A 27476-nucleotide genomic window follows, 5' to 3' on the forward strand; every position below is an offset into this window, starting at 1 on the left:
GTTTAATGTAACTGTCACTAGCGCTTGTGCGGTACGATTAGGTACTAGCGGACTACGCGAGTCAAAACTTGAACTGTTTTCCTTTAAAACAACACCAAAACCAGCTCTGTACCTTGTTTAATAAATTTTATATGAATTTTCAAAGTTGTAAAGTCCTTTTTGAAACGCCCTGTATTTCTTGTGTATATTAGAATTTATCTAATTTAAGGCATGTGTGTATTGAATGATAAAAACTTATGACAAAAATAATTTATTTCACAATTCGTAAAAAAACAGTACTTTTTATTAAACAAATTAAATGGCAATGAATACAGTGTTAAGGCTTCTCCATCAATGTATGATCTGCAGAAATGTTTTGGGAAAATGGTTTACAGTATGTAGTCTTAGAAAACTAAGTCCTATCGTGAAATGAAGCCACACCTCTCCACAGACAAAAGCCGTATTTTTCATGAAGCCACTGAAACAGATAAACCTTAGACTTAATATATTTGCCTTTCATATTTGATTTTGTTGTAATATAATTACATCAAAAGAAAAGAGAAACACAATGCAACATTGAATGGAAATATTTTTAAGCATTATTTTTTTTTTATTCGGTAAGGTGTAATTTCACATCTTTGGAAACTAAAGTATTGAAGTACCATATTGAAGCTGAGGAATCTCTCATTGCACTTATGTTACACAAGTATTTGTTATTTGTCACCGAAGATAGTACCAACCTTTTTCAAAGAGCCAAAATGGAAAAGTACATACTAAATTTCTCTTTCCCAATGTGTTTTATATACAATATTTTAATATTTGATCTTAAAAATCTAAATTTTGTAGAAATAAAGGTGTAGTTTTTGTCACTTGATTTAATAAAATGAAATGTTAAGACATGGGACATGAAAAAAACAACATTTATATTTCTGTTTTAAGTAAACACTCAGGACCACAACACATGTAAACTCCTTAATGATCAAGCTATATTGAAACAAACCAAATATGTTCATCAGTTAAATTAACCTCATCATTTTAGGAATTATAATGAATAAATTAAGTAGACTAAGATCAATGGTATGAGATGATACAAGACATTATAGCGTACTTAGGAGTTAAAATTAACTGCTTATTAGCCATAAAAATTATGTTAGAAAGAAAACATGGAAATATACTATGCCTAACCATGAAGTTTGAGAACACCAGAAAGGTGTTCTGTGTGGTTTGATATTAGCTGTGCTCTTGATATGACAAAAAATGATCCAGACGTGTTCTAACAGATATCGTAAAGACATAACTTTAAGGTATGGTGTTGAAAGTAGCTAATATCATATGGTTGATGATGGAAAGTCAAAATTAAGATTAGAAACATTTAATACTAGCAGAACGGTATTGATTTTCACTTTAAAATTATTGTTTTAGCTATTTCTAAGTAAATTGTGTTAGTGTTGAATTATCCTTTTGTTTTCAGTAATTTTCACTTCTTTGGAAACAAAAGTATTGACGTACCATATTAAAGTATTGTTTTTTCATTATTTATTAGCATATGAAAAGAGTATAATTAAACAATGATTTGAATCTCTGTCCTCAGAGTAATAACTTGATATGCTAATTACCCAGACCACAAACAACAATCATAAACTGTATAAATTAATGTCTTAAATAACTTAAGATAATTTATTTGAAAGTATACTCTAGCATTAAAGGAGATAAACCCAAAATACTTACATAGATAAATTAAGTACAAATTTCAAAATGTAATCACTTTTACTATCTCCACCTAAAGACACAAATTTAGAATTGGCTTGTATGTGTGTGTATTACGGAAGTGCTATGAGAAGGACCCTCCTCCAGAAAAAAGTCAACTAACTCAAGAAAATACTGGGAAAGAAGTGAAGTACACACAGATTGTACTAAAAGTTATACCCAAATGGCAGTGTAAGTAGGAAAATTTTGCAAGACGTGTGAAATAAGTGTTTGATATTGGAGTCTGAGTGAATAAGAAACATAGAACCAACTTCTACTTTGAGTAAGTATTGATTTCTTCGTAGAGCTTTCAGAAAACAAACAAAATTTAATCAGAGAAGCTATACAGAATGGTGGAGCTGAAGAAGACACACTTCATACTTTCAACAGGGTTTGAGATGCAGATAATAATTTAGATGATGAGTTGTTGGAAAGATATGACATGTTGACAAAACTTCATACTAAGAAGCACTTGGAGCTCGAACAGAATGGATTTCGCATTTATGAATACAACTAGCAGTTACCCATGGCTTAGCATGCAATTTCATAGATTTTGCACCTATATGAGCAAGTCTGCTTCAATGTAAATTATATTTCCGATGCCTATGATGAGTTTGCCTTCTTGCCATGATCAAGAAAATGTAATTTCTTGTATAGCCATTGTAATTTACTCCAGTCTTTGTATTGTTTATTCAATGATTTTGCTTTCCCGATCAAGAATATATATATATATATATATATACAGAGCTCAACAAGAGATAAAAAGTAGACAACAATATTCTAAAACTGACGAAAACCTAAGTTGGGACAAGCACACTGATCATGTGGTAGGCAAAATGTCAACAGGCTTATTTGCTTTGAGACAATTGGCAAAGTACTGTAGCTTGGAAACATTAAAAATAATATATTTTTCTTTAGTTCACTCACATCTTGCTTATGGGATAAGCATATATGGAGCAACAAAAAAGGGAAATTTAGATAGAATTTTAATACAACAAAAGAAATCATTAAGAATTATGTGCAAATTAAAAAGAGAAGACTCAGTCAAACATCTTTTTGCTAATCTAAAAATATTAACTGTATATGGGCTCTATATTTTAGAAACTATGACTTACGTAAAACAGAACTTTGACCCGATTTTATCTGTAAATAATCATATTCACAACACTCGATTAAATAGACAGGTTGAAACACATCATTTAGATTTTTTTAAGAAAAAAACTAAATATATGGGAACAAAGTTTTTGTATATGCTACCAAGGCATATTTTACTGGAAAATAATTTATGTAAATTCAAATCTAAAGCAAAAGATTATTTAATAAATTTATCTCTTTATTCGCTAGATGAATATTTTCTCAGCTAGAAGTAAGCAATTCTGACCTAACTGTTGTAAGGAATCTAGGAGGGGCCATTCTATGTTTGGTATAACATAATATATTTTAATATAAATAAAATCTATATTAAAGTCCTATCTAGTATTAAGTCTAGAGCATTTGTAATTTGACGCTATTTATTGTACCTTTGTACATAATATGAATAAAGAATGTTTGAATCTTGACATGGAAATTAACGTATAACTGTAAATAAAATTTAAATATTTGAACCTTAAAAATAGTGTGCAGAATTATTAAATACATAAAACAATATGTGGCATTGAAATTACAAATATATTACATTTAAAATACATTTTTGCAATTTTAATAATGATTGTTTGTCAGTGTAAAAGATAATATTTTCTACAGCTCACATGAGTGATATTTTTCTTTAAATGCTGAATGTTATATTGAAATAAGTGGATTACATAGTTAATTGGATTTTTCAAAGCACAGACATTTTTCCATAGCCGAAGGCCAAGTAAAATCATTGAGCAAAACAAACCAATTTTTTAATAAGCACAGGCTTTTTATGTGATCAGAAATACTGATATGTGATAAATGTTTTACTGAGGTCACATGTCAGGTAAATATTCCTGATAATGTGTCCCATTATCATAGTAGCCCAGTTCAACATTGCAGCCCAGTTATAGCGAGAGATCCCACAATGAAGCATAGGTACTCTGACTAATTACTTATAATAATAAACTATAACATTCCATTGAAAGGGAGGTCTTCTTATTGGAAATTACTACTATAATAGACAAAATTCACAAATTGTCCAATAATTTCAAATTTATTACACTAGGCCTTTAAACATCAAAGTTGCATGGTCATATGATGAAATTTCAAGTGTAATAAATCTAATATTATTTGACAACTTGTGAAATGTTTTTACTATAGTATAACATTTCATTTTAGCTTACTAACATTTCCTTGACTGTATTTTAAGAATAGGAACCATTAACAGTGCCAATAAACCTGAACCCGACGAACAGGAAAAATTAAGTACTGAATACTATTTTGAGCAACCAAAGTTCTAGTTATAGAGGGTGGTCTAGATTGTATTGCTTAGGCAGTAAGTTACATAGTTAGTCATTTAAATAAGTGTGGGTATGAAAATAATACTGTACTGTAGACACAGGGTTTAAATTAAACCCCGTAATTTAGGTTTTAATGACGAACAAAACAGGCTATGCGAGTGAAAAATAAGTACATAAAGAATATGTGAGTTTGACTTTAAATAAATTGTTTACAATCATAATTCCTGTATCCTTAAAATGAATGCTCATTAACAGTTTAAGATTGGATTACATGGGAATAAGGACTTGTATTACAATATAGAAAAGCACAATGGAAAATAACTTTATTGTACAGAACAAAAAGTTGATGTGTAATAATGTACACATTCACAAATATGTACAATACCAAATCACCAAGCATGGTACAAAACACTGCTAGCAAGAGGTAATGGGAGTCCATGACACAATTAATAGCACAGTTGCTGAACTCAATTTAAAGCAATTGCGGAGCCCAAAATCTGAAATATGATTAACCCATTGGCTACCAATGGTGTATATTGCCCGTCATCAGTTAGTGTTTGTGTAATTACACGAACACTAACTGATGACGGGCACTGCTCATCACAGTAAGTTCGTCATTTTAGAGTCAATAAGTATTCTCGATATTGATTATTGTTGCATTTTTCAATACTATTATATCAATGGTCATAACATTTTTATTTTCAAGCTGATCTGCTCTCTTGAAATCTATTGTTGTTTACTGTACCATCTGTTGATTATTTGTTTTGATTAGTTGCTGTAGGAAATGACATCACTGTTGTTTTTCCTGAGAGTTTTAGTAACTTTGTAAAGAACAAATTCAATGAAAGTAAAAATAAAGTGAAATATGTAAACTTGAAGACAAAATTTTTAGTGAAAGTGGCATTGATAAATTTAAAAAAAATTGTGACTAGACCTAAACTTTAAACTTGGGAGTAGCCAAGGCAAGCTAAAGATCCACATAATTTTATTTTTAGTGGTAGATCTGGTATAAATCGAATTGTTGCTAGACAACTAAATATTTAAAATATAAAATGATAAAGTACTATTTTAACATGTTATAATGTAATATTTTTAATTGAGCCTAAATACCCAAACAATGATTTCCATTTCAAAATTAAAAATTGATTCAGTACCTGAGGGTAAAAATATTTGAATTTTAACTGGTAGTCAATGGGTTAACTCGTATTTCACTAATATTTTAAATAATGTGTTATTTAAATAAGTTTTTCCAAAATCGATTAAAAGTATTAAAACAAATAACACAATGTTTATTTCGTATTAAGACATAAAAACAAAAGTAGTAACTGATGTGTTGATTTTATCAGCTGTTCTATCAACCGACATCTTGATGGCTATGGCACCAGCTGTCTGCAGTTTGTGATCATGACTACGCAGTTTAGATGTGAGCCGGACTATTGTTGTTAATGTAATCTGTGATTATATTATTGTATTGTAATGTTTAATTTCTGTGGTTGCAATGAGGAAGGAATAGACTCATTACTGTTCGATGTAAGTGAAGACGAGTGTAATAAAAGTTGCAATCATGTAATTCTAATAACATGTGAGTAAAAACAATTTCAATAAAAAAGGTTTAACCCTTTCAGTGCCAACATCCATTTGTACGGACGTCTGAAAAATGTACAAGAGACAGCGTCCGTTTAACCAGACATCTATAAAATACATCACTAAAAATCAAAATAAGCTCTAATGTTTAGCAATATTGTTGTTTTAGTATTCACTATAAAATAATTTTCCTGAAAAACACTACAAAATGTTTTTGAATTAAATACAAGTGGCGTTGAATGTCAGCTCTTGGCGGTATTATGACTCAGTCAACTGTCGTCTATTGCCTGTCGATTATTGTGCGGTTATGCAATTTTATTTACCAAGTACTGTAGTATTAATTGAATTCTTTCAAATAAATGAGGTAATATGAAGCAAAATAAATCACCAACAAGTGAAAACACTGTTTGTAGACTGTTACAAGAGGAGGATGTGAGTGATGGTTAGTTTGAAATGTTGGTACTTTGTTATAATCCAGAGGCCTCTATTTTTGGAAGAGTTTTTCTTACCAGGGTCCTAAAAGACCACATTATTAGAAATAACAGACTTTATTTGACTTACTGTGAAAATTACAAGTCATTATGACGATCGGTTCTTGTTTTATGTCTCCTGAAAGGAAGCAATGTCACTGTCCCTAACTAGTACTTGTATAAGTACTTATACTAGTACACAGTATAAGTAGGTTTAATATCAGGTTATCATAAATGTCACTAGTATTACCAAAGTTAAAGATAACCTTTACAAACACTCACATGATCTGAGCTTGATTTTGGGGACTATCTGGAAGAATGTTTTTCTTCTTTCGTCAGAAGCCCCGACCGGTATGTGGGAAACACACTGATGGCAAGAGCATTCCCAATCGGTAATTCCCCGACCTCAGATCACATCCCAGATCGTCAAATTTCGTTGACGTCAGATAATGTTAGACATGAGCGCTTGTTAACTTTTTATATTTATAATACATATATACATTTTTACCCAAAACTACCGAAACAATATATGTATTCAATGTACAATGTGCAAAGTATGTTTTCATATTCTTGTTTTTGATAGGCCTAGTGTTTAATTTTTGTATTAAAGAGATTTTTAATCTACATATCTGCATATGCTATTTGTTTAAATGAATTATAACAAAATTGAAATATTGCAAATCAAATTTTTTTATATAAAAAGTTTATTTTACAAGATAGTTCAGTGAATGGTTTAAGTTATACACTATAATATATGTGAGTGAGAACTATAACACCATCCACCATGTAAGGAATTTTGTAACTGTGCATTTATTGGAGTAAAAAAAGAAAATATGTTCATTACTAGTTTACAGTATTTTTTTTTATTAAAAATTTTTAAACAAGTTTTCAGTCCAAAATTAACAAAGTTTATAACATTTAATGTAGGCAGCTGTAAAATGGTTTGGCCTGGCTCTTCTTGATACAGCGTAGGGCATATATACCTTGGCACTTTTTGCAAAGTAACCTAGAAAAATGTCTGGCACTGAAAGGGTTCAGGAAAGGTTTTCTATTACAAACCTGAATTTTGTCTCTGAAACAAGGCGAAAGTACTTTAGCTGTCCCAGGAGTAAAGTTGCAAATCAAGATCAAATTTGTACTAAATACACATTTATTAGGTTTACTTCAAGATACCACATAAATTTGCATCACACTAACATTTTTGTTACAGAAATAGAGCTAACTAATTAAAGTAACTCAGACTTTACATACCTGCATACTTAACCTCATCAAAAGCCTTTCTTGCTTTCTTCAACTCTTCATTCATTGTTAACAAATCTTTAACCCTGGCATATTTTCTTTGGTCTTTTCTAACAAGAAATACAATATCTTCAACTTGAACTCTGCCTGTTCGACCTATTTCCATTGCCTTGTGTGTCTGTAAAACACAAAATACTGCTAATAATACATCAAACAAGGAAAGACACGATGAGAGTCGTTTGTAAATACAACACTGCAACAAAGTATATTAGAGCATTTCACAAGAAACACAACTAACTTATTTAAAATTATAGTCCTAATATTACTATAATAATACTTACAGTAATATAATAAACTTATATTTATAATTAATAATACTTATATGTCGAGGTACAGCTATAAAAAGTCCAACTAAAACAGTGCTTCTCAAAATATTATTAACTTGATAATATGAGCAATGAGAAAATAAGCAGTAATTTAAAAATATTTAGACATATACGTGAGAGTTCCATCTACTAATACTATTGCTACATCATAGATGGACTATTGTGTATATACAAGTATTGTCAAGAGTTGCATACAATAAAATAAAATGTTCAAGACATGTTATCTGATCTGTAGATGGCATCTACAGGACTAATGTGAGCAATAAGTATATGCAATACGCATAGTTTATTTGTAGTGCGATTGTAGCGAACTTTGGTTCTATTTCTACACTTCTGCTAAAGGCAGTATCATTAATGATGGCAGTCCCATTTACATAAGTTTTATAGTACTATATAAATATTAATGTAAAAGAAAAATATTTACTTTTTTCAACCCATTTTAGCACAATAATATATTGTTTCTTACTAATATTTTAAAATTATTAACCAATCTAATTACCTACGAGGTCTGTCCAAAAAGTATCCGACCGCCGACCAGTAGGCTAGAAAAAAGCAAGACAAAGTCGAAGCAATGTCAAGACAATGCTGAATTTTTTTTTTTTGACCAGGACGGTGTTGTACATAACGAATATGCTCCAAGAGGCCAGACAGTGAATAAGGAGTATTATCTTGAGGTCCTAAGGCGGCTATGAGATGCAGTGCGAAGGAAACGACCTGAACTGTGGACAAGCTGTGACTAGATCCTGCACCACGACAATGCGCCAGCTCATTCCTCAAATCTTATTCAGCGTTTTTTGGTCAAACACGACATCAACCAATTACGACAGCCTCCCTACAGTCTTGACATAGCTCCTTGTGACTTCTGGCTATTTCCGAAATTAAAAATTCCTTTGAAAGGAAAATGATTTGACGATGCTGAACAAATAAAACAAAATGCGACGAAGGACCTGTTAGCCATTCCGCAAAATGAATTTAAGGAGTGTTTCCAGAAGTGGGAGGAGCATTGGAATAAGGTAGTGGCTTGTGGAGGGGAGTACTTTGAAGGGGACCAGATTGCCGTTGCCGCCGAGTAACGTCAGTTCATGCCAGACGTCAAGGTCGGATACTTTTTGGACACACCTCGTATACTACAGTAAGCACTCTAAACTTCATTGAGCCAAAGTACATAAATGTTATTTATGAAATAACCTCAAATTTAACATCAATTGGTTGTGCGAAAATGCTTAAAAAATCTATTTTAACCCTAGAACTGGCGGTCATTTCATCCTGTAGTGTCGGGCAGTTTTAGAGCTTTGCGCAAGATTTTTTTTTTAACTTAATAAAAATATAAAATAAAAGCAAAAGTATATATTTTTGTGTTCAGAATTAAACATTGAATTACACTATATTGTAAAACTGACCATACAAAATTTTGTACTAAAAACTTTAATCAAATGTAAAATTTACCAAAGATATTTCTTAAATTGGGGGGGACCATACCTAGCAAATTAAGTTATAGTGAGAAATATATAAAAGTGAGATAGCCATTCTGTGTCAAATTTTGTCTAGTTTCAGTAAAAACATAAACATTATACACATATTTATGAAAGCATCATAAAGCTATAGAATAAAAAGCAGCGAAGCACATAAATTCTGAAAATCGGGTGTATACTTAAGACTTTGGTAAAACAAGTTTTACTAATACAATTGTCCATGAATACATGTTATATTGCATATTTTCTTACTCAAAATGAAATAAACTGTACAGCACCAATGAAATAATGTCCATAAATTATTTTTTGAAAAGTAAAAGAAGTTATATTTTTCCATTATTCAAAACTTGTGAAAAATTTTCATTTAGCAAAATATAAAATGGTTTTGAAAGCTTGTACTATATCAAAATTTATAAATGTATGGTTTATAAGTAATGGGGCATTACTAGCATCTAAAAGAATGCTATAAATAACGTTTAGTAAGTGAAAACAATAACAAACTACGTGAAATTAATTTTAGCCAAGTCATTTTGCCATAGCCAGAACTGCAGCCGCAACATGGCAGTCACAACAAACTGCGCAGTTTTCTTTTACGTTCAAAATAACAAGCTTGCAAAATCATAACTATAATAAAAAGAGGAATAAAACTTATCTGTTCCCTAGCATTTTTCTTCCCTAATCCAATGGTGCATGAATTAAATCGATACGTCACCGGAGTATATTGTAAAAAGTAATTATATGAGGGAATGTTTGACCAACAAAATTTTGTGGATTAACAGTTGGAGGGTTAATCAATAACTAAATAAAACTACCACACTATTAGTTAGAGTCTTAATGGTTTTAATCATCACGTGAGGAGACCCTCTGAAGTTCACCCTTGTGAACCATCACTCTATACATACCTATATACTATACATTATGATGTGTATGGCTATGCACAGAGCATTGAATTAGATAAGCATTGAATTAGAGCATTGTTATTGTTGTGATATGTTTGTACATGGCTCACACACAGCCCATACATTATGATGTATGTAATTTCGTAGTATAAGTATCCCATTGCATCAATGTATATAATTTTGTACTAATTCATGTAATGAAGCAGTTTGTATTTTATATTTTAACATATAATTTTGTAATCTTATTTGTATGTTTATTTTCTCCTTAAAAACTGACAAATTTCAATTCTCAAAACATTGTGTATTTTTATTAGTAATACTTAAAGGTGACAAATGTCCGTAATAATCGTAAAATTCTCTCAAATCCACTGTCATATATTTTTAACACTAAACAAAGAACAAACATTCATTTAAAAAATCTAGTGAAAATGTCTATGGATATTCTTACCATGTCCGTTATGAATTCAATTACTAAATCTTCCAATAGTTCTACACTTTCAGTGTAGGGATTCTGATCATCTCCAAAACCATACATCAGACATCGAAGCTCCTTTGAGAAAATCCTCTTTTTACCAGAGAGAACAACGGTTCCATCAGGTTCATCATCTTCAAACTGAAAAATAATTGATGAATTTATATTACCACAGTATTTTCTAGTTTACTGTGAACAAAATGATACCAAATATACACAGGGTTACAGGAAACAAAAATGTTTTTAATTGCAGTATAACAACCCAACTACTAAAACATCAATCTTTTCAATCATCTAAATTACCAAACAATAAATAATCAGTGCTGTTTCATTATGTTATCAGATTCAGATTCAGATTCCTTTATTTGTCATTACACATTACAGAATGCAGGACAAGTGTCAACAACAACAACGATAAATTAATAAGTTACAACAATATAATAACAGTCAATAATTAAGAAAGTTTATGTCATAATACTCTTGAACACTGTACAGACATTCATCCAATAAAATATGCTTAATACTATTCTTAAATTTATTTACAGGCAGCACCTTTAAGATGTTGTGTGGTAAACAATTATACATTTTAATCCCTTGGTAGACGAAACTATTTTGAGTGAGAGTATAACAACACCTCTTTTGTCACCAAATGTTGCCTGTATCTTGGTGTTGTGTTCATGTACTGAGGTGTAATCCTCAAGAGTAGACAAATTGTTTCTTATGTACATTAAAACAGACAATACATAAATAGATGGCAGGGAAAGAATTCTTGATTTTATAAAGAGAGGTTTACAATGTGTTCTAGCTGATACCCCACATATTAATCTGATGGACCTTTTTTGCAACACAAAAAGTCCTCTGAGCTCCATGATAATTGCCCCAGAGGGAAGTGCCATAGGACAATAGGCTGTGAATGTATGCATAATAAACACATAATAAGGTATCTGTGCCTACACTATCTTTCAGTATCCTAAGTACAAATATACCCTTGCTAACACGAGTAAGTAGATAAGATGTTTATGTGACTTTCCCATTTTAAATTAGATTGAATATTAATTCCAAGAAATTTTAAACTACTGGTAACATCAAAGTGACTTAAACTAACAGGTAAGTCAACAACCTTCTCCATGTTAATACAAAGCTTGTTAGCAGCGCACCAATCATTTAATTACTCTGGTTTGCTGGCTTAAGACTGATCTCATGACTTCAAGGCTCTTTTTTTTAACATACACACCTAAATCATCAGCAAACAGGTAACTACTAGCACCAACAGAACTTAAATTAAAAGGCAGGTCATTTATGTACAAAATAAACAGTGTTGGACCCAAAATTGAGCCCTGTGGTACGCCATGTTTAACATTTAAAGACGGAGAAAATGAACCATTTAGAAACACTGATTGATATCTATTTGTTAAGTAGGATCTAAAAAACTTCACAGTAACATCAGTGAAACCATAAAAAACTAACTTATCAACTAGAATGCTATGTACAACGGTATCAAAAGCTTTAGACATGTCAAATGATCTAAAGATTGAGCAGTCTTTATTTTCAACTCCATTTAGGACAATCATTTATTAATGTTTGAACTGCATCAATGGTACTACGTTTCGCTCTAAAGCCAAACTGTTTAGTAGATAACAGACAGTTTCCTTCTACATATTTTACAAGTTGATTATGCACTAAGGATTCCAGTATTTTAGACACTGCTGGCACAATAGAGATAGGCCTGTAATTTTTTGGTTCATCTTTGGCACCTTTTTTTATGAACAGGAATAACCTTGTTTTTGTTTTAAAATATTAGGAAAGACACACTGACTTATAGACTCATTAAACAAATAAGCTAAGACTTCACTAATGTATTTAGCAGCTATCTTAAGAATAGGAGCAATTCATTCCATATATATCAAGACATGTACTGTTGCTTAGGCTGCAAATCGCTGTGTACACACTTTCCACAGTGAATTCCTCCAAAGAGAAACTAAAAACATTGTTTTGATTTGAACTGACAGCTCTCAAATACAGATGATAATCACTATTGCTAGGTGGTATATTATTACTAATATTATCAACAGATTCGATAAAAAACTCATTAAAATTTACAGAAGTTAGCCCATTTGGTTTTAGTACAGGCTTTCTATTTACATTAAGTGTTTGATTCACTACATTCCATGCAGCTTTTGTCTTATTTTTAGAGTTATCAATAAGGCTACTGTTATAATTAAATTTAGCTTTTCTTATTTCAGATTTATACATTTTTTTCATCTGGTGGTACTTTCCCCTTATAGTCTCGCAGCCAGTGGAACTGCTAGTCATTAGAAAATAACAGCCTATCCAACTCTTGTTTTAATTTAATAAGGCCTACATGGTACCATTTACAGCATAACACTTTTCTTTTTATTCAAAATATATTTAAGTGGAATAGATGTATTTAATGCTGATAAAAAATAGATCAAAAAAATATTTTAAATTTACTATTTACATCACCTTTGGAGCAGTAAACACTAATCCAATTTATTTGGTTTATAAGATTTACAAAATGGACTAATTTAAAACTATTTACAGGTCTAATAATATTACTATGTTTAGACATTTTCTCATGAGACTCCAAATAAGCAGTAAACAAAAATTGCATTGTGGTCTGATACCGCAGTGTGTTAATAACTGTAGCAGTCCAACGATCTGGATGAATTGACGTAAGAAGATTGTCTATACAAGAGCCCCCTGAAACTGGTTCCACTCGGTCGAGTGATATCACGTACCGTGATGTGCAAGCCAAAATCACTTATAAGGTCACGCAACTGAACAGTGTATTCATCAGAGTTAAGAAAATTAATATTGAAATCTGCAGCCACAATAATGTTTAAGTTTAACACCATGCACACACTTGTGAAAACAGAATGGAGTTTGTCAAAGAAAGAATTTATATTACCTGAAGGTGATCGATATAATGTCACAATAACCGTGTTCCAGCCAGGCAATATCACAGCAGATACTTTCACAGTCAATTTCTTCCGCAAAAATTATGGACTTATCATACACTTCAAAGTCCAGATTCTCTTTAATTAAAATTATGGATCCACCATGAATTTTAACAGTTCTACAAAAATATGATGCAACAACGTAACCTGGCAATGCAAGGTTGTGATTTCATGTTCTTTCAGCCAGTGTTCATTAACACAAATTACATCAGACTGATGTGTTTTAGCCATTAGATTTATAAAATCAATTTTTGTTTGTAATACACTGTACATTCCAATACAAGACATTTAAAGGCTGTTCAGATTCAAAGCCCAGTTCACAAACACTCCGAGATAGGCTAGGCCTATTTACATTGACAATATTTAGCCTCGGAGATTTTACACTTAAATTACCAGAATTTGTAGTGACTGCAACTACATCACTGTTCAAAGGTTATGTCACTGAATTGGCTTTCCAAGTTTGTGTGTTTAAAGACTTCTTAAAGTGGAATCTATTAATATAAACACCTTTAGGCCAAAACTCTGATTTGTACACAGTTCCCCACTTATCTGCGGAAATGCTAACCTTAAAAGAGGAGTATTCCTCAGGGTATTTTGAGTTCAATTTCTCAACCAAAACATCATTACATTCGCGATGCGCTAAGAAATTCTTGACTTCATCCTTAGTTGTAGTGATGTAAGTCGTGAAATAAACAAATATTCTCGTTTACTCACCGTTGTAAGGTTATGTTCAACATCAAACACTAGCACTGCCACTGCCCGTTAGGCCACTACGATTTTTGATGTAGACCCTTTTTTCTCCCTGTTCGATGTATGCTTTGATTTATAAGATTGAAAATCTTCGACATTCCCACTAGGCCTACTGGGTACACACGAAAGTCTGAACGTCTCTTCTAGTTTCTTCTCCCCTGCCATTTACAGCTCTTTCCACCGTTTTCAGTGTGCACTGCTGACCTGTAAGACTGTCTGTACTGCCATTTTTAGCAAGGTCAATCACTGAACTTAATTTAGGCCCACCTGCGATAGGCAAAACACTTTGAAGGTTTATCCTCAGTAATAGTTGATATTAAATGGTTGTTTTTATTGTGTTTGCTCTAACATTACATCTTTACCCACTTTTACTTTGCTAGCATATGTGGTGCAACAAACACTTTTTCCATCAATCAAGTCGCTCAGGACTTCTGCCTGATTGTCCAAAAGCAGACCTTATCCTAACATTCTCACTTTCAACTAGAGAAAGTCGTTCACTACAAGGCTTTTTGATTTGAACTTAACTGGTGAATTTCGTCAATAAGAGTTTTCATGTGAGGATAACAGCCCGAACATACCTCTTCACTGTCATCTTTAAGTTTACGGGAACGTTCCATACACTTGGCTGCCGGCAGCCTACAGTTCACGCATAACCAAGACCCGTTATTTCCAATATCTAAATATTCTTGATATTCTTCGTCACTGATCGATACACAACGAATATGGAACCAAGATTTACACGTTCCATTGCAGCAAACCGCTTTACTATTTTTGTAAACTTTACTTTTTACACGCAGCACAATTAGGATTAGAGTTCCTCTTTGCCATCTTGGATAATCAATCCAATATGGATATTAAAATAGTTTTAAGTCAATTTAAATAAAATTTAAAGCTAGTTTAAAAAAAAAATAAAATTTGAAATCAATTTAGTAAACAAATACACAGGTGTGCTAGGATCATAGGATCAGGCACAATCAGTTGTTGTTATTGTAAATAGAAGCAGCTGTTTTGAGTGACAGATGAAGTCAAGTTATCCTCCTGAACCAAAATATATATGGTGCAAATTACAAATAACATAGTTTTAGGAGGTATATTCATAAATAGTTAAGATTTTCATATTTTAATTCTGTTTGTGTGCTTTGTATCTCTATATCTATGTACTCCAATGTTACCTGCGGCCAGGACTGATAGCGTATCTGTTATCTGAGCACTCCGGGGCTGTGGTCCAGTGCTTCACAAGATATCGTACTGTAGCTGAGATCGAGTGAGTGCTTGTCAATCATGGATCAACCATCCACTAGTTTGATGAATTGTAATGAATTGTGTGTGTAGGAGGGTTTTGACGGGCATGTTAGAAGTTTATGTTTTGATCGAAACGAGATTATTTTCTTTTAATTGTAAGTGTTCTCTATTACTGTCCATTTATATATTAATATTGGGTTTTTATGTGATTTATTATGTTTTTACACTTTACATACATTTCTTTGCATTACTTTTCAATTTATATTTCTGATCAGCCCCTCTAGAATTTGATATTTGATAGCTACTATCTCGAGGGATGTTTTTCTTTCATTGACATCAGCACAGGAAGGCACTCGTCTTAACCTGATAACAATTAATTAATTTGTAGCTCGAAATTAACCCTTTTGATCCCGGGAGTTTTCGCATGGGCGTCTGCCCACGTCCCGGCGTCTGGCGCTCGGGTATCTGCCCCAGTCCCGGCCAAGATTTATTGAAAATGTAGTGCTTCGGCAAAAGTTACACAAACTTTTTATTAATCAATGGATTTTATTGATTCTTTTTTTAATATACTTCTCTAAGACTCTACTACAACATAAGCCCACCTAGAATTATAATAAAAATGCACACACAATTTTTTGAAAAAAAATGATACTTACCAAAAAATGTTTTTTCAAAATTTTCTGTTTCCATTTGATATAGAAGGCATAAAATGAAATGTCTGCTCAAAAATGAAAGCATTATGTCCTTGTACATATACACATGAGCTGTATTCTAAATTTTGACTTAGTTATATTCACAAATAACTGAGATACAGGTTTACAACTAAATAATGCACATTTAGTTCCACAGGCACAACATTACGAAAAACACATGAAAAATGTATGTACAGATAAAATTAAGTATTGTCACTTGCTAAGTTACAAATTATAACAAAAGAACATGAATAGTTATATTTTAGCTTTCATCAATTGCTTTTATGATGATCTTATTGTTACAAAAAATGTTTTTTCTGGTGTGTTCACTAACACTTGTGCAGTGGAAAAACACTTTGTGTGTAGTCCTTTTTTACATTTTTTACACAAATGTAGCTCGATTTCTTCCTCTTGCCACCCAGTCTGGTGCTGGCTGCACTGCAAACACAGCAATTTCTTTCCTTTTTATTAGGAAGTTTTTCAAAAAAACGGGGTAGTATTCCAGCATCGCCTCCACCCTTGATTTTCATCATCACTGATATCGGTGTCTGGAATCGGGTGTCTCTGTTCTTTGAAATCAAACCATTCAGCAGATAAACTGTCAACTAGAGTCACTAAAAATTTTAGTCTAGTCATAGGATTGGTGGTATTTTGTTTATACAAAATATATGAATTCAAAATCATCCTGGATAACAAATTGAAAAGTTAATTTTTTCCAAAATTTGGCCGACCTGCGATCACCCATGTATTGGTGTAACATTTGGTCATGGCCATCCACACCGCCCATAAAGTTATTGTACTCTCTTATTATTTTAGGTTTAGTAGTAATGTATATTTTATTTCCTCGTTTTTTTTGATTTTTATTGTTCTCCAGCTTTATACACAGTTGATAACAACATTACAGGTTTTTTTTGTGTTTTCCTTTTGTCTAAAACCAAGCAACAGCATTGAATTTTTCCTTTTGTATTTTCTTTCCCCAATTGTGTAATTTGTTTTTATTTCTTGAGGCACACCCTTCCTGTTCATTCTAATTGTTCCAGTCAAAATGGGTACACTTAGTGTACAAAGCTTTGGCCAATCTAACAGAAGTAAAAAATATTATCAACAAATATATGAAAAACCTTTGTATAAACATCCAGCTCCATCAAGAAGTTTTCATAACTACATTGTAGGCCAGGCCTGTTTCCCTTACATGTTGTCTATCGGTATTTTTTGCTCCTTTATAGACAAAAAAAATGCACACAGTAGTGGGTTACTGCATCACACAGTACCCACAACTTGATTCCAAATCTATGGTGCTTTTTAGGGAGATACTGCATCAAGGGGTTTTGGCATTTAGTCGGTATAATACTTTCATCAATAGAAAGGCACATATTGGGACTATAATGGTGCTTAGATATCCTATTCATATGATCTATTAGGGGTTTGCACACGGGCACAAGGGTCATAATTTGGCTCCTTAGGTTTAGGAAGGTTCCGTGTATCAACCATATGGAAATATGCCAAAATTTCTTGAAATCTATTCCTACTCATCATTCTCCCGAACCAACTACAATTCTGACTGTTAGATTTCCACCAGTAACTTGCATAGGTAGGTTTTGTGATTTAGACCCATATTTATTAGGATACAAATAAAAGCCTGAATTTCTGCAGTTGTAACTTTGACCCATGTTCTCAAAATATTATTCGGTCCCAAATTAGAATTGTACTTTCTGACAACTTCTTCAGCGTACATATTTGTATATTTTACAAACATTTCCATCAATGTAACTGTGAAAAACAGCCTAAAGTAAGCAATTGATGGTGTATTCATGGGAGGACAATGTTTCAAGCCGGGCAATTTCTAAAAATGAAAATGAATGACTATAACCTGGATCATTTTCTGCAGTAACATCAATCCATCCTTCATTATTTTCTCCACTGGAATCATCAGTTGAATTACCATTAGTATGTCTAGGCCTAGGCCTAGAAGGTTGTCTAGGTTGCTGATGTATAAGTAGTAAGCCTATTCCTTACATTTTCACCATCAATACTACTCTCAGATTCACTTTCCGATAAAATCCTAGGCCTACTTACAATTGGAAGAATGTTTGATGATGGTCCTGGTTGATCTGGATCATATGTGGGATCATTATCCGTGTCATCCACTTCAGAGAAACTACTGTCAACTTCACTGCCAAAATTATTCAAGAAACTCTCATCACTAGAAAAGTTTTTCTTCTTCATTTATCACTCGACTAATCGTATTGTCACTAAGAGGTGAATTTGCCCGTTTTTCATTGTAAATAACTACAAAGAATCATAAACTCATTGTAAAATAACGTAACCAATAAACTTCCAAACAATAAGGTTAACTACAGCTCATAACAAACAGACGATACACTCACGACTGACGACGATTGAGAGCAGACAGCACATGGCACCGAGCAGCCACAGCCTTCTAGTTTGAAACGAAAACATCGTTGCCAAATTGAACTAAAAGTTCCTTTACATATTATAACTTTGTAAAGGTGTTTCATTACAAATGGTTTAATATAACATAAAAAGTATTCAAACCGATTATATTGTATTTAAAAAAAACATTTTTGTGAACGTCCGGAAAATCGGACGTTGGGATCGAACGTGATTTTTTAAAACGTCCGAAAATTCGGACGTTGGGATCGAACACGATCTTACAAAACGTCCGTAAAATCGGACGCTGGGATCAAAAGGGTTAAGTAAGACATCGTTCATATGAGTCAAAATTCAGCTCATTTCAGTATTATTTTTTATTTACGTTTCCAAAGATGGAACGTCATCACGAGGTTGAATCACAGTCACAAAAATAAATGAGCATAATGACTTAGAAACATCCCTCACATTAGCAGCTGAACAGCTGAAGCAGGTACCATACTACTAGAAGAAAACAATACATTGAGACAAGACCTTTACAATATTACTTTAAAGTACTCTGAGTTGGCCCAAAACACCGCCCAAGAAAAAAATTCCACGGAACTGATACTTGCTCAAGATAAAATTGACCAACTTCAGTTAGAAAATGAGACTATGCTAAATAAGAACTCCACACTAGTTGAAAGACTAGATAATGCAGAACAACAGCTAATTAAAGTAAAGGAGCTCTGAACCAATTTAGTGACAGTTTAAAAAAATCAAGACAGAGAAAAAGATATTATAATCTGTGCCTACAAAAACAAAATTAAAAAATGTTTTAAATGAAATTAAAATATTAAAACAGCAGATCCAAGAAGATGATACTGAGGCTTTGAATTATTTAAAGCTCACAAAAACTGCAGAAACACAAACTTCTGAGTCACTTACTCATATTAGTTCAGTTCTTGTTTTACTCCAATTGTTTCAACTAAAGACACACCAGGACAATTTGGAACTTTTAGTCAAAACACTTCCGATGCAGAAACAAGGCGAGGAAAAACAGCCCAAAATCACATCTGCACATTCCATGACTCCAACCAAAAAAACTGAAAATACCTCTCACACCAACAAGTTGTATTCACCCCAAGAACAATGGGAAGAGAAATAAGAGGGATAATATGTTCACCGTCTCCTTACAAGTAGCTAAAAGCAAAGCACAAATATATACTACAACAACATCACAGTCTTTCACATCAATACACCCCAGAGACTTAAAGTAGACTGCAGTAAACTCCCACCCTTTCCTAGCAAAAATCAGAGAGTCAAACGAAGACTATGGAACCTTTTTTGAAAAACATACTTACTTTTATAAAGAGCTTATGAAAAATTATTATAGCCACATTAAGCTTATTGCAAAACAAAGTATTAATACAACAAACTCTTAACTCCCAATACTCCCTTCAACAACAATGAGACCACCAGCAAGTTTTGACAAACCAACTGCCCAGGGCTCACCGATTATGGACAATGAGAAATCTTTTTTAGAACATGCACAGCAGGGGAAAACCACTGCTCGACAGTACTGCACCAAAACATAAGAGGGCTCTCTAGCAAAGTAAATAGACTCAACCATATATTTCATGAGACATCCCCCGAAATTGTTGTCCAAACTGAGCATGGTCTTTGCCAAAATGAAATCCTTAACTTAAAATTACCTGGTTATAGTCTCATATCTGAATTTAGCAGAACATAGCATAGACTAGGAGGTACAGCAATTTACTGTAAAGAAAATCTTACAAATAACACAGAGACTATTGAAATAAATAACATCTGTGAGGAACTCCTCCTTGAGGCAGCACTGATAAGCATCACGCTAAGTGGGTTGCTGTCACCATCTTACAAACTGGTCTCTCTGATCATACGGCCCAGCTTTGTAGTGTTGGCTTTAGTTATGACAAATATACATCTTTCAGCCTTAAGCTCAAACTAGGCAAACAAAATCTGGAAAATCTCTAATCTTTACTATCCATTAAGAACTGGGATATTGAGAACCTACAACAACTTCAACGAGATACTACCCATTACTCTCAACATCACCAAAGAGGAAAAGCAAAACCAGAGTTCCAGAGTTAGCAGTAAGCCATCATGTTACTATGACTCAGAGTGTGCAGAGATGAAAGCCTCATACGTAAGAGCTCTTAATATTTATGAAACAACAGGAAACCCTAGAGACAAAGAAGTAATGGTGAATAGAAAGAAACTTTACGATCAAAAGCTAAAATTGCTGTCAGCAAGTTAACCTTCAATATATACAAAACTCTGACAACACTCCAAAAGCACTATGGAATGTTATAAATAGTGCGAGACTTAGCAATAATAGTAGTCAAACATGTCCTAAGCTTAACATTAACAATATAACTATAGACAATCCTGTGGATGTACCTGAAAACCTCAACACCTATTTCACTCAAATAGCAGACATTACATTTCAACAAAACAAGAATCAAGAATCAAGAATTTTATTGCCATTGACAATTTACATTGAATAGGCAAAGTCAACCTAGTTTGTAGTTATATAAATATTGCAAGAATAATAACGAGAAAGTACAGAATGAGAATCATTATAAATATAACTATTACGAAACAGTTAACCTAGACATCCCTTTGATAGTTTATAGATATATATATAAAAAAGAGAGAAAAAAGAAAAAAAAAATTATTATAATAGTAACAATAAAATATAAAATTCAATCTTAGGCACAGTAAATTAAGTTATTTAGTTAAAATTGAACATCTATGTTACAATTTAAAAATTCATTTATACTATAAAATGGGTAACAATGTAATACCAACTGACAGGATAGAGGCGGTCCAGAATTTCCTACATACTCCTTCGATACAATCATTTAAACTAACACCTACAACCTGGATAGAAGTACAAAAGGTAAATAGAAGTAGAAGTTCAGAATCTTAAAAATAAATCATCCAGTGGTTTGGACGAGTACTTATCAAAAATTGTTAAATACTGTGCGCAAGAAATTTTCCAAACTCTCACAGCCATAATTAACAAGTCTTTTGCCCAAGGCCACTTCCCTACAAAGCTCAAAGTGTCTAAGTTTATGCAAAGCACAAAACATTATTAAAATCAGAGCCCCAAAACTATAGGCCGATGTCACTGATATAAACCTTCTCAAAAGTTATAGAGAAACTTGTGCTGAACAGGCTGATGGTTTACCTCAAACACCATAATAGATACTAGCATGGATTTCAAAAGGGTAAATCTACAACATCTGCAATCATAAGTCTGGTTGAATCAATTATTGACAGTATTGATGAAGAAAAGTATGTAACAGCTCTTTTCGTTGACTACAGAAAGGCCTTTCATTGCCTGGGACATGACCTAATTTCTGAAAAGCTTAAAACTCTTTAGTATAAGAGGTAAAGATAACATGTGGTTCATTAGCTACTTACAAGGAAGATCTCAAGTTGTGGAGGTGCAGGATACCAAACCTGGCCTTATTAACTCATATACATCGAGTCAATAATCACTAACAATAGGAGTTCCTCAAGGATCTGTGCTTGGCCCCATACTTTTTATACTATTCACCAATGACTTCCCAGCTTTTATCGAAAAGTATAGTACTGATTGTATAATGTATGCAGATGACACTACACTCCTTCCCTTGCCAATCTTGAGCCTCAAAAAAGCTGCAGGGAAGCATTCAAAACTCTGGGGATACTCACTGTAACAGCTCTTCATATTTACAAATCTATCTTACATGTTTCCCGACTCAATCTGCAAACCCTTGAAGATGTCCACAACTACCACACACGCCATGCTTCTAGATATCCACATCGAACAGCCCCAGCATTGAACAGCTCTTTTTGAGAAAAAGCCATCCTATGCAGGAAGAAAATTTAGAAACCTGCTACCGGAGAACTTACAAAGTCTAACTGGAAATGCACTAAAGTAACCGCTAAAAATTTCCTTCTTAAGAAATTCAAGGAAGATGTATAAACTCTCTCTATATGTATATCTTACATTATATTCTATTGTAAAACTTGACAAAATTACTGTACTTAATGTTCATGTAATAAAAGCCTTTGACTTATGACGCCCAACGCAGACGACGTCCCCGCACACGGAGAGCAATATTTCAACTACTTTTCACAAAAAGTAGTTCCATTTTTTATGTTCTACAATTTTGTTATTTCTCATTTCCACCCTGTGAAACCTTATACTGTTTTGTTCAGTAGGACGATTTCAATAAGTTAATAATGCAAAACTCGTATTTTACCGCTCCAGCCATTACTTTAAAATTACTATACTGTCAGTTAAAGCTTAAAATCTACAAACATAAGTTTTTTTTAAGGAACGCTTGTGTTGGACATGACTTCGTCATAGAGCCGTAAATAAGCCGATGTGGTGGGAAAGATGGGTAGGGTACGATAAGCGGACCTGGTTTTTTATATCGAAGAATGCAATCATCGATACCTAATATTCGCATCTCAAATCCTACACTATCAATCGATATAAAAGCATTTATAGTCCTCAATAACAATCACGTTTTAAATTAAAATATGAATTTAACCCTTTGCACGCCATAAGCGAGTTACTTCGCATGCATAAAAGTCCGTACAGCACCCATAACGAGTTATACCGCGAACTACATTTTACAACATTAGATAATTTAATAGTTGTCGAATTTGCCGCTAGATGGCAGAGAAAGTCACTTTTGCTGCCTAGTGCCATTAGCCAACGTGCCAACTGAACGTTTGAGGAGTATCAATCGGTAACAACAGTTGTTTCTTTCTATTCATGTTTGTTTCCCGTACTTCTCGAAACGCCCAAAACGATTATACTCGCCGCCATTTCGTGAAGTTCTATCTCTAGTGTTCCTGCTCACTGACAGTTTATGTTTTTACAGTTTTATTAGTTTATATTACATAAAAGAAACTGTATACTCGTGCAAGACATGTACAGACAATCCAGCGTTACACCTAGAAGTTCGTTTTGAGGCGTTTCATACTTTGGACGATTATTCGTAAAAAAAAACAGAAAACAGTTCGTAAGATATCATTTTACTGTTTTCCAAAATGTGTATTTATTTACTTATCACACATCATATCTAGTTCATGTACCGGTATACGTTTGTAAAAATTATACAAAGTTTTATCAAAATAACGTTTTCATTCATTTCATACCTACTGGTACTTAAAATAGAAAAATATCTATATTTCGTTTTAAAAAATGCCCATAAAAGCATTTCATGGTTTTTTATTCTTTAAATCAATTACTTAAACAAATAAAAAAATGGCTTTACAGTTTTTTTTAAATATTCAGTAATTTGGCACAAGGGCAAAACATATACGTAATTACTTGGAGTGCAAAGGGTTAATATTTACAGTGATCAAACAAATTATTATAACCAAAATTAGGAAAACTGAAGACGACCATATTTGCTCCTCTCACAGTTACAGTTGTTTCTTTCCCACAAATTTCGTATAATGGGCTTTTTCGGTCCAACATGTTGAAGCCACGAAAAACATGTTTTATCGTCTTTCAAAGCAATGTTGTGTAGTTTTCTAAAATTGACTGCCATTTTTAATAATTAAATGTTACTTATGTAAATTTGTAATATTACCTTATGTTTATTATTTGAAAGTGTTTACAGCTGTTGATATAGATTATTTGGTACTTTGGGATTATACCGACCACACCCAGACATGAATCGTTATTTCACATTTCGTTTCTACTGATTACTAGATTAGCGTAGAACAATATTTCGTCAATATAAAACAGGAATTGTCTTATCGCAAACACCTCCCCATCCTCAGACAGAGGTCAAAGTCGAGCGTCTAGTAGATAACGTGATTGCAGAGTCTCGCCGCCCGTTCAGCTGGTGCATCGCTTTGTTGTACTTCCGTGTTTTACCTCTACATTCCTCCAAACACAAAAATTCAACAAAAACAAACATTTACCAAACTAAACTTTTTATTAAAAAAACACTCAAAACTTGTTTTTATTCTTGATCACATTCCGCCACCCAAAATGCGAGTGCCTCCGGCCGAAGGTGCTGCTGAAGCCCGCGCTGATGTCGACGACGAAAGAAAAACATCCCTCGAGATAGTACCTATCAGTAAAATATCAAATTCTAGAGGGGCTAATCAGAAATATAAATTGAATTGTAATGGAAAGGCAATGATGTACCGTGCAAATCACGTGATGCCGCGTGGCCTGCCGTAATCAGGATTCTCGAGAAAGATAAGATAACAGCGACAACAATACCGATCACAATACCTGGAAATGCTTGTAAGTTTGTAATTTTGTAATTGAAGAGTTGTTTTTTCGTTCTATCATGTTTGTTTCTATAAATTTCTATTTTTGTGTTCTTCATACTGGTGTGGTCGGTATAATCCCAAAGTACCGATTATTTAAGTTAATTGTTCAAAATAATTAATCAGTATCGATTGATTATATCGATGATTATGATAAGAAATATCGTTTGCCAATTTCAATACAAAAAACCGGGTCCGCTTATCGTACCCTACCCGGAAAGATCGCGCTCTTCTTCTGAGAAAAGGCATAAAGCCAAACTGCAGCTCAGAAAACTCTGAGCCCTACAATATTGTTTAAACATGAAAGGTTGGAGTAAAAGGTTGACAAGGAAAATAAGTAAAACTAAATTAGAAATGTTGTGGTCAAACTTCCATAATCCCTAACTTTTAGGTTAAAGGTCTAAAAATGCTGTCAAAAGTAGTTTATATAAATCACAAAATACTGACTAAAGTCAAAAACCTAGATTTACAACGTTTAAGCAGGATAAAGTACTAGTGTAATTAAACATTCTGAAAATACAATCTAAATATGTTTATCACTCAAGAAAAGGATGGGTGTTCCCATAATAGCCTATTGATATTATAGAAATAAAAATACCGTATCAAAGTTATCGTCGGCCATGATTGGAATTGAGAGATGAAATGTTCTTGAAACTCACTCAAATATTCAATCTTCAATCTTTGCAACAAGACAAGTTACCACTAACGACTAAATGATTGCAGTTTTGCACATCCAATCCAATAGGTTTGTTTTGTATTGTAATTGTAATCATAATTGTTTTTTTTTTTCTACTTTGGACTGGATTTCTTTGTTGTTTTGAAGATTTTTTTCTGATTTGTTGTTATGACCTGCTAGTAGAATAAAAACATGCAATCCCGTAGTTCACTTTTTATACGTGATTGCTTTTCAAAATTTAAAAGGTGTATATTTACATTATAAGAACATATTAGTTAGTTATATATTGAAAGGAGTTCTTTTTACGTCAACTGAGCAACTAGTTGAACATTTTTGTATGAAGACGGTCTAAACCCATTTACCTTACAATTATTTATTTAACTCACCGAGAATCAAATCTGTGACCTCTCGTTTACAGAGCAGCACTCTACGCTACGGTGAAGGTTCTGGTATTTATAACTTTTAAAGAAACATGTATTATGTCTTCAAAACTTAATAATTGATTCCAGTTAGTTGACACATTTTTAAACTTTAACTGTTATTCTATGAATAATTTGTTGAGGAACTTTTCGTTAAAGGTATTTAAATCTATATATTATATAAATCTTTTGCTGAACCAAGTGTAGATTCAACTAGAAGGTTACTAGCCAAATATGAACCCTCATGAGGCGATCGTTATATGTTACAAAATGTATAATACAATGTTTAGAGGATTGAAAAGTATCCTTTTCATAAGGCGAGAAAACTATTAGTACACGTACATGTACCCTTGTCTTGTGCAATAACAACGCTTGGTCTCATTTTTTTCTGTTGTTGTTCCAAGTAGTTCCAGTTCCCAAGTATGTTTAATTTGTTCTTTCTATTTTTTTCTTTCTTTCCTGACAGAGATATTTTAACCCTCGAACTGTTATGTTAAACATTTTGTGACATGTAACAATGGAAAATTTTCCGAAATTATATTATCCTTTCCAAGAAAAAGGGTTACAACTGTATGTTACCTTCTTTCTTTGTATAAAAAGAGAATTTGCTAAAAACTTACGAATCAGCCTCGGAACACTGACATACCTCACAGAAAATGAGGTAAGCAAAGAAACGGTCAATGAATGTTGGAACGTACATTAACTATAAGGTCTAAATACAAAGTAAAAACAAGTATTTAGAGCACTCCTCATACACGGCATAAATAATTCAGTACTTAGTAAAACAAAGAAGATAGGACAGATAAATTACCACAAAATATATCAACATCAACCTTTTGAGTGGAGTGTAAAAATCTAATAGGTCCAAATCTGATGAAATCATTGAAATAAAGAATAACATTTAAAAACACACAGTCGATTGGAACTCAATAGTCGAAAGGATAATAACGGTCAACGTTTCAATAAATAGAAAATACATAAAATTAATTAGCACCCATGCACGTAGAGACTACCCAGACTTACACGCAAAGAACATATTCTTCAAACTGTACAAGGTGTTAAATAATCTAAGAAAAGGCAAGAAATGGTCTTGTTGGAGGTCTTGAACGTTAGAATCAGTAAGGGTCTCGGTAGCAGAGATGGGGAAATGCCATCATTATTTGTCAATAAGCTATTACCAAAATAACGTAGTTAGTTGGTATTACGCTCCAGTAACCTGTTACCATGGTAACATGTTACCAGCCGATCCACGCTCGGTATTAGAATCATGCTATTACTGATACTGCGCTATTACTGAAATGGCGTTATTAAGCTACTAGTAAACTGAGTCAGGCTAAATCTTCATG

General features: G+C 32.9%; 1 protein-coding gene across 1 annotated transcript; it reads right to left on the reverse strand.

Annotated features, from left to right (window-relative positions):
• Window positions 1-234: 234 nt before the first annotated feature.
• On the reverse strand, window positions 235-25811 carry LOC124352846 (transcription initiation factor TFIID subunit 13). The gene is made up of 4 exons (XM_046802552.1): window positions 25634-25811; window positions 10641-10805; window positions 7448-7613; window positions 235-457 (listed from the first exon to the last, which is right to left on the reverse strand). The coding sequence occupies exons 1-4, from the start codon at window positions 25655-25657 to the stop codon at window positions 447-449; spliced, it is 366 nt and encodes a 121-aa protein (XP_046658508.1). The 5' UTR covers window positions 25658-25811; the 3' UTR covers window positions 235-446.
• Between the last annotated feature and the right edge of the window lie 1665 nt (window positions 25812-27476).

Source organism: Homalodisca vitripennis, chromosome 1 (genome assembly GCF_021130785.1).
Source record: "Homalodisca vitripennis isolate AUS2020 chromosome 1, UT_GWSS_2.1, whole genome shotgun sequence".
Lineage (NCBI taxonomy): Eukaryota > Metazoa > Arthropoda > Insecta > Hemiptera > Cicadellidae > Homalodisca > Homalodisca vitripennis.

Coding starts and splice junctions, on each gene's coding strand:
- LOC124352846 (XM_046802552.1), bottom strand. CDS start 25,657: ATGGCCGACGATAACTTTGATACG. Junction 10,806..25,633: donor CCGACGATAACTTTGATACG/GTATTTTTATTT, acceptor ATTATTTTTCAG/TTTGAAGATGATGAACCTGA. Junction 7,614..10,640: donor TTGAATTCATAACGGACATG/GTAAGAATATCC, acceptor TGTGTTTTACAG/ACACACAAGGCAATGGAAAT.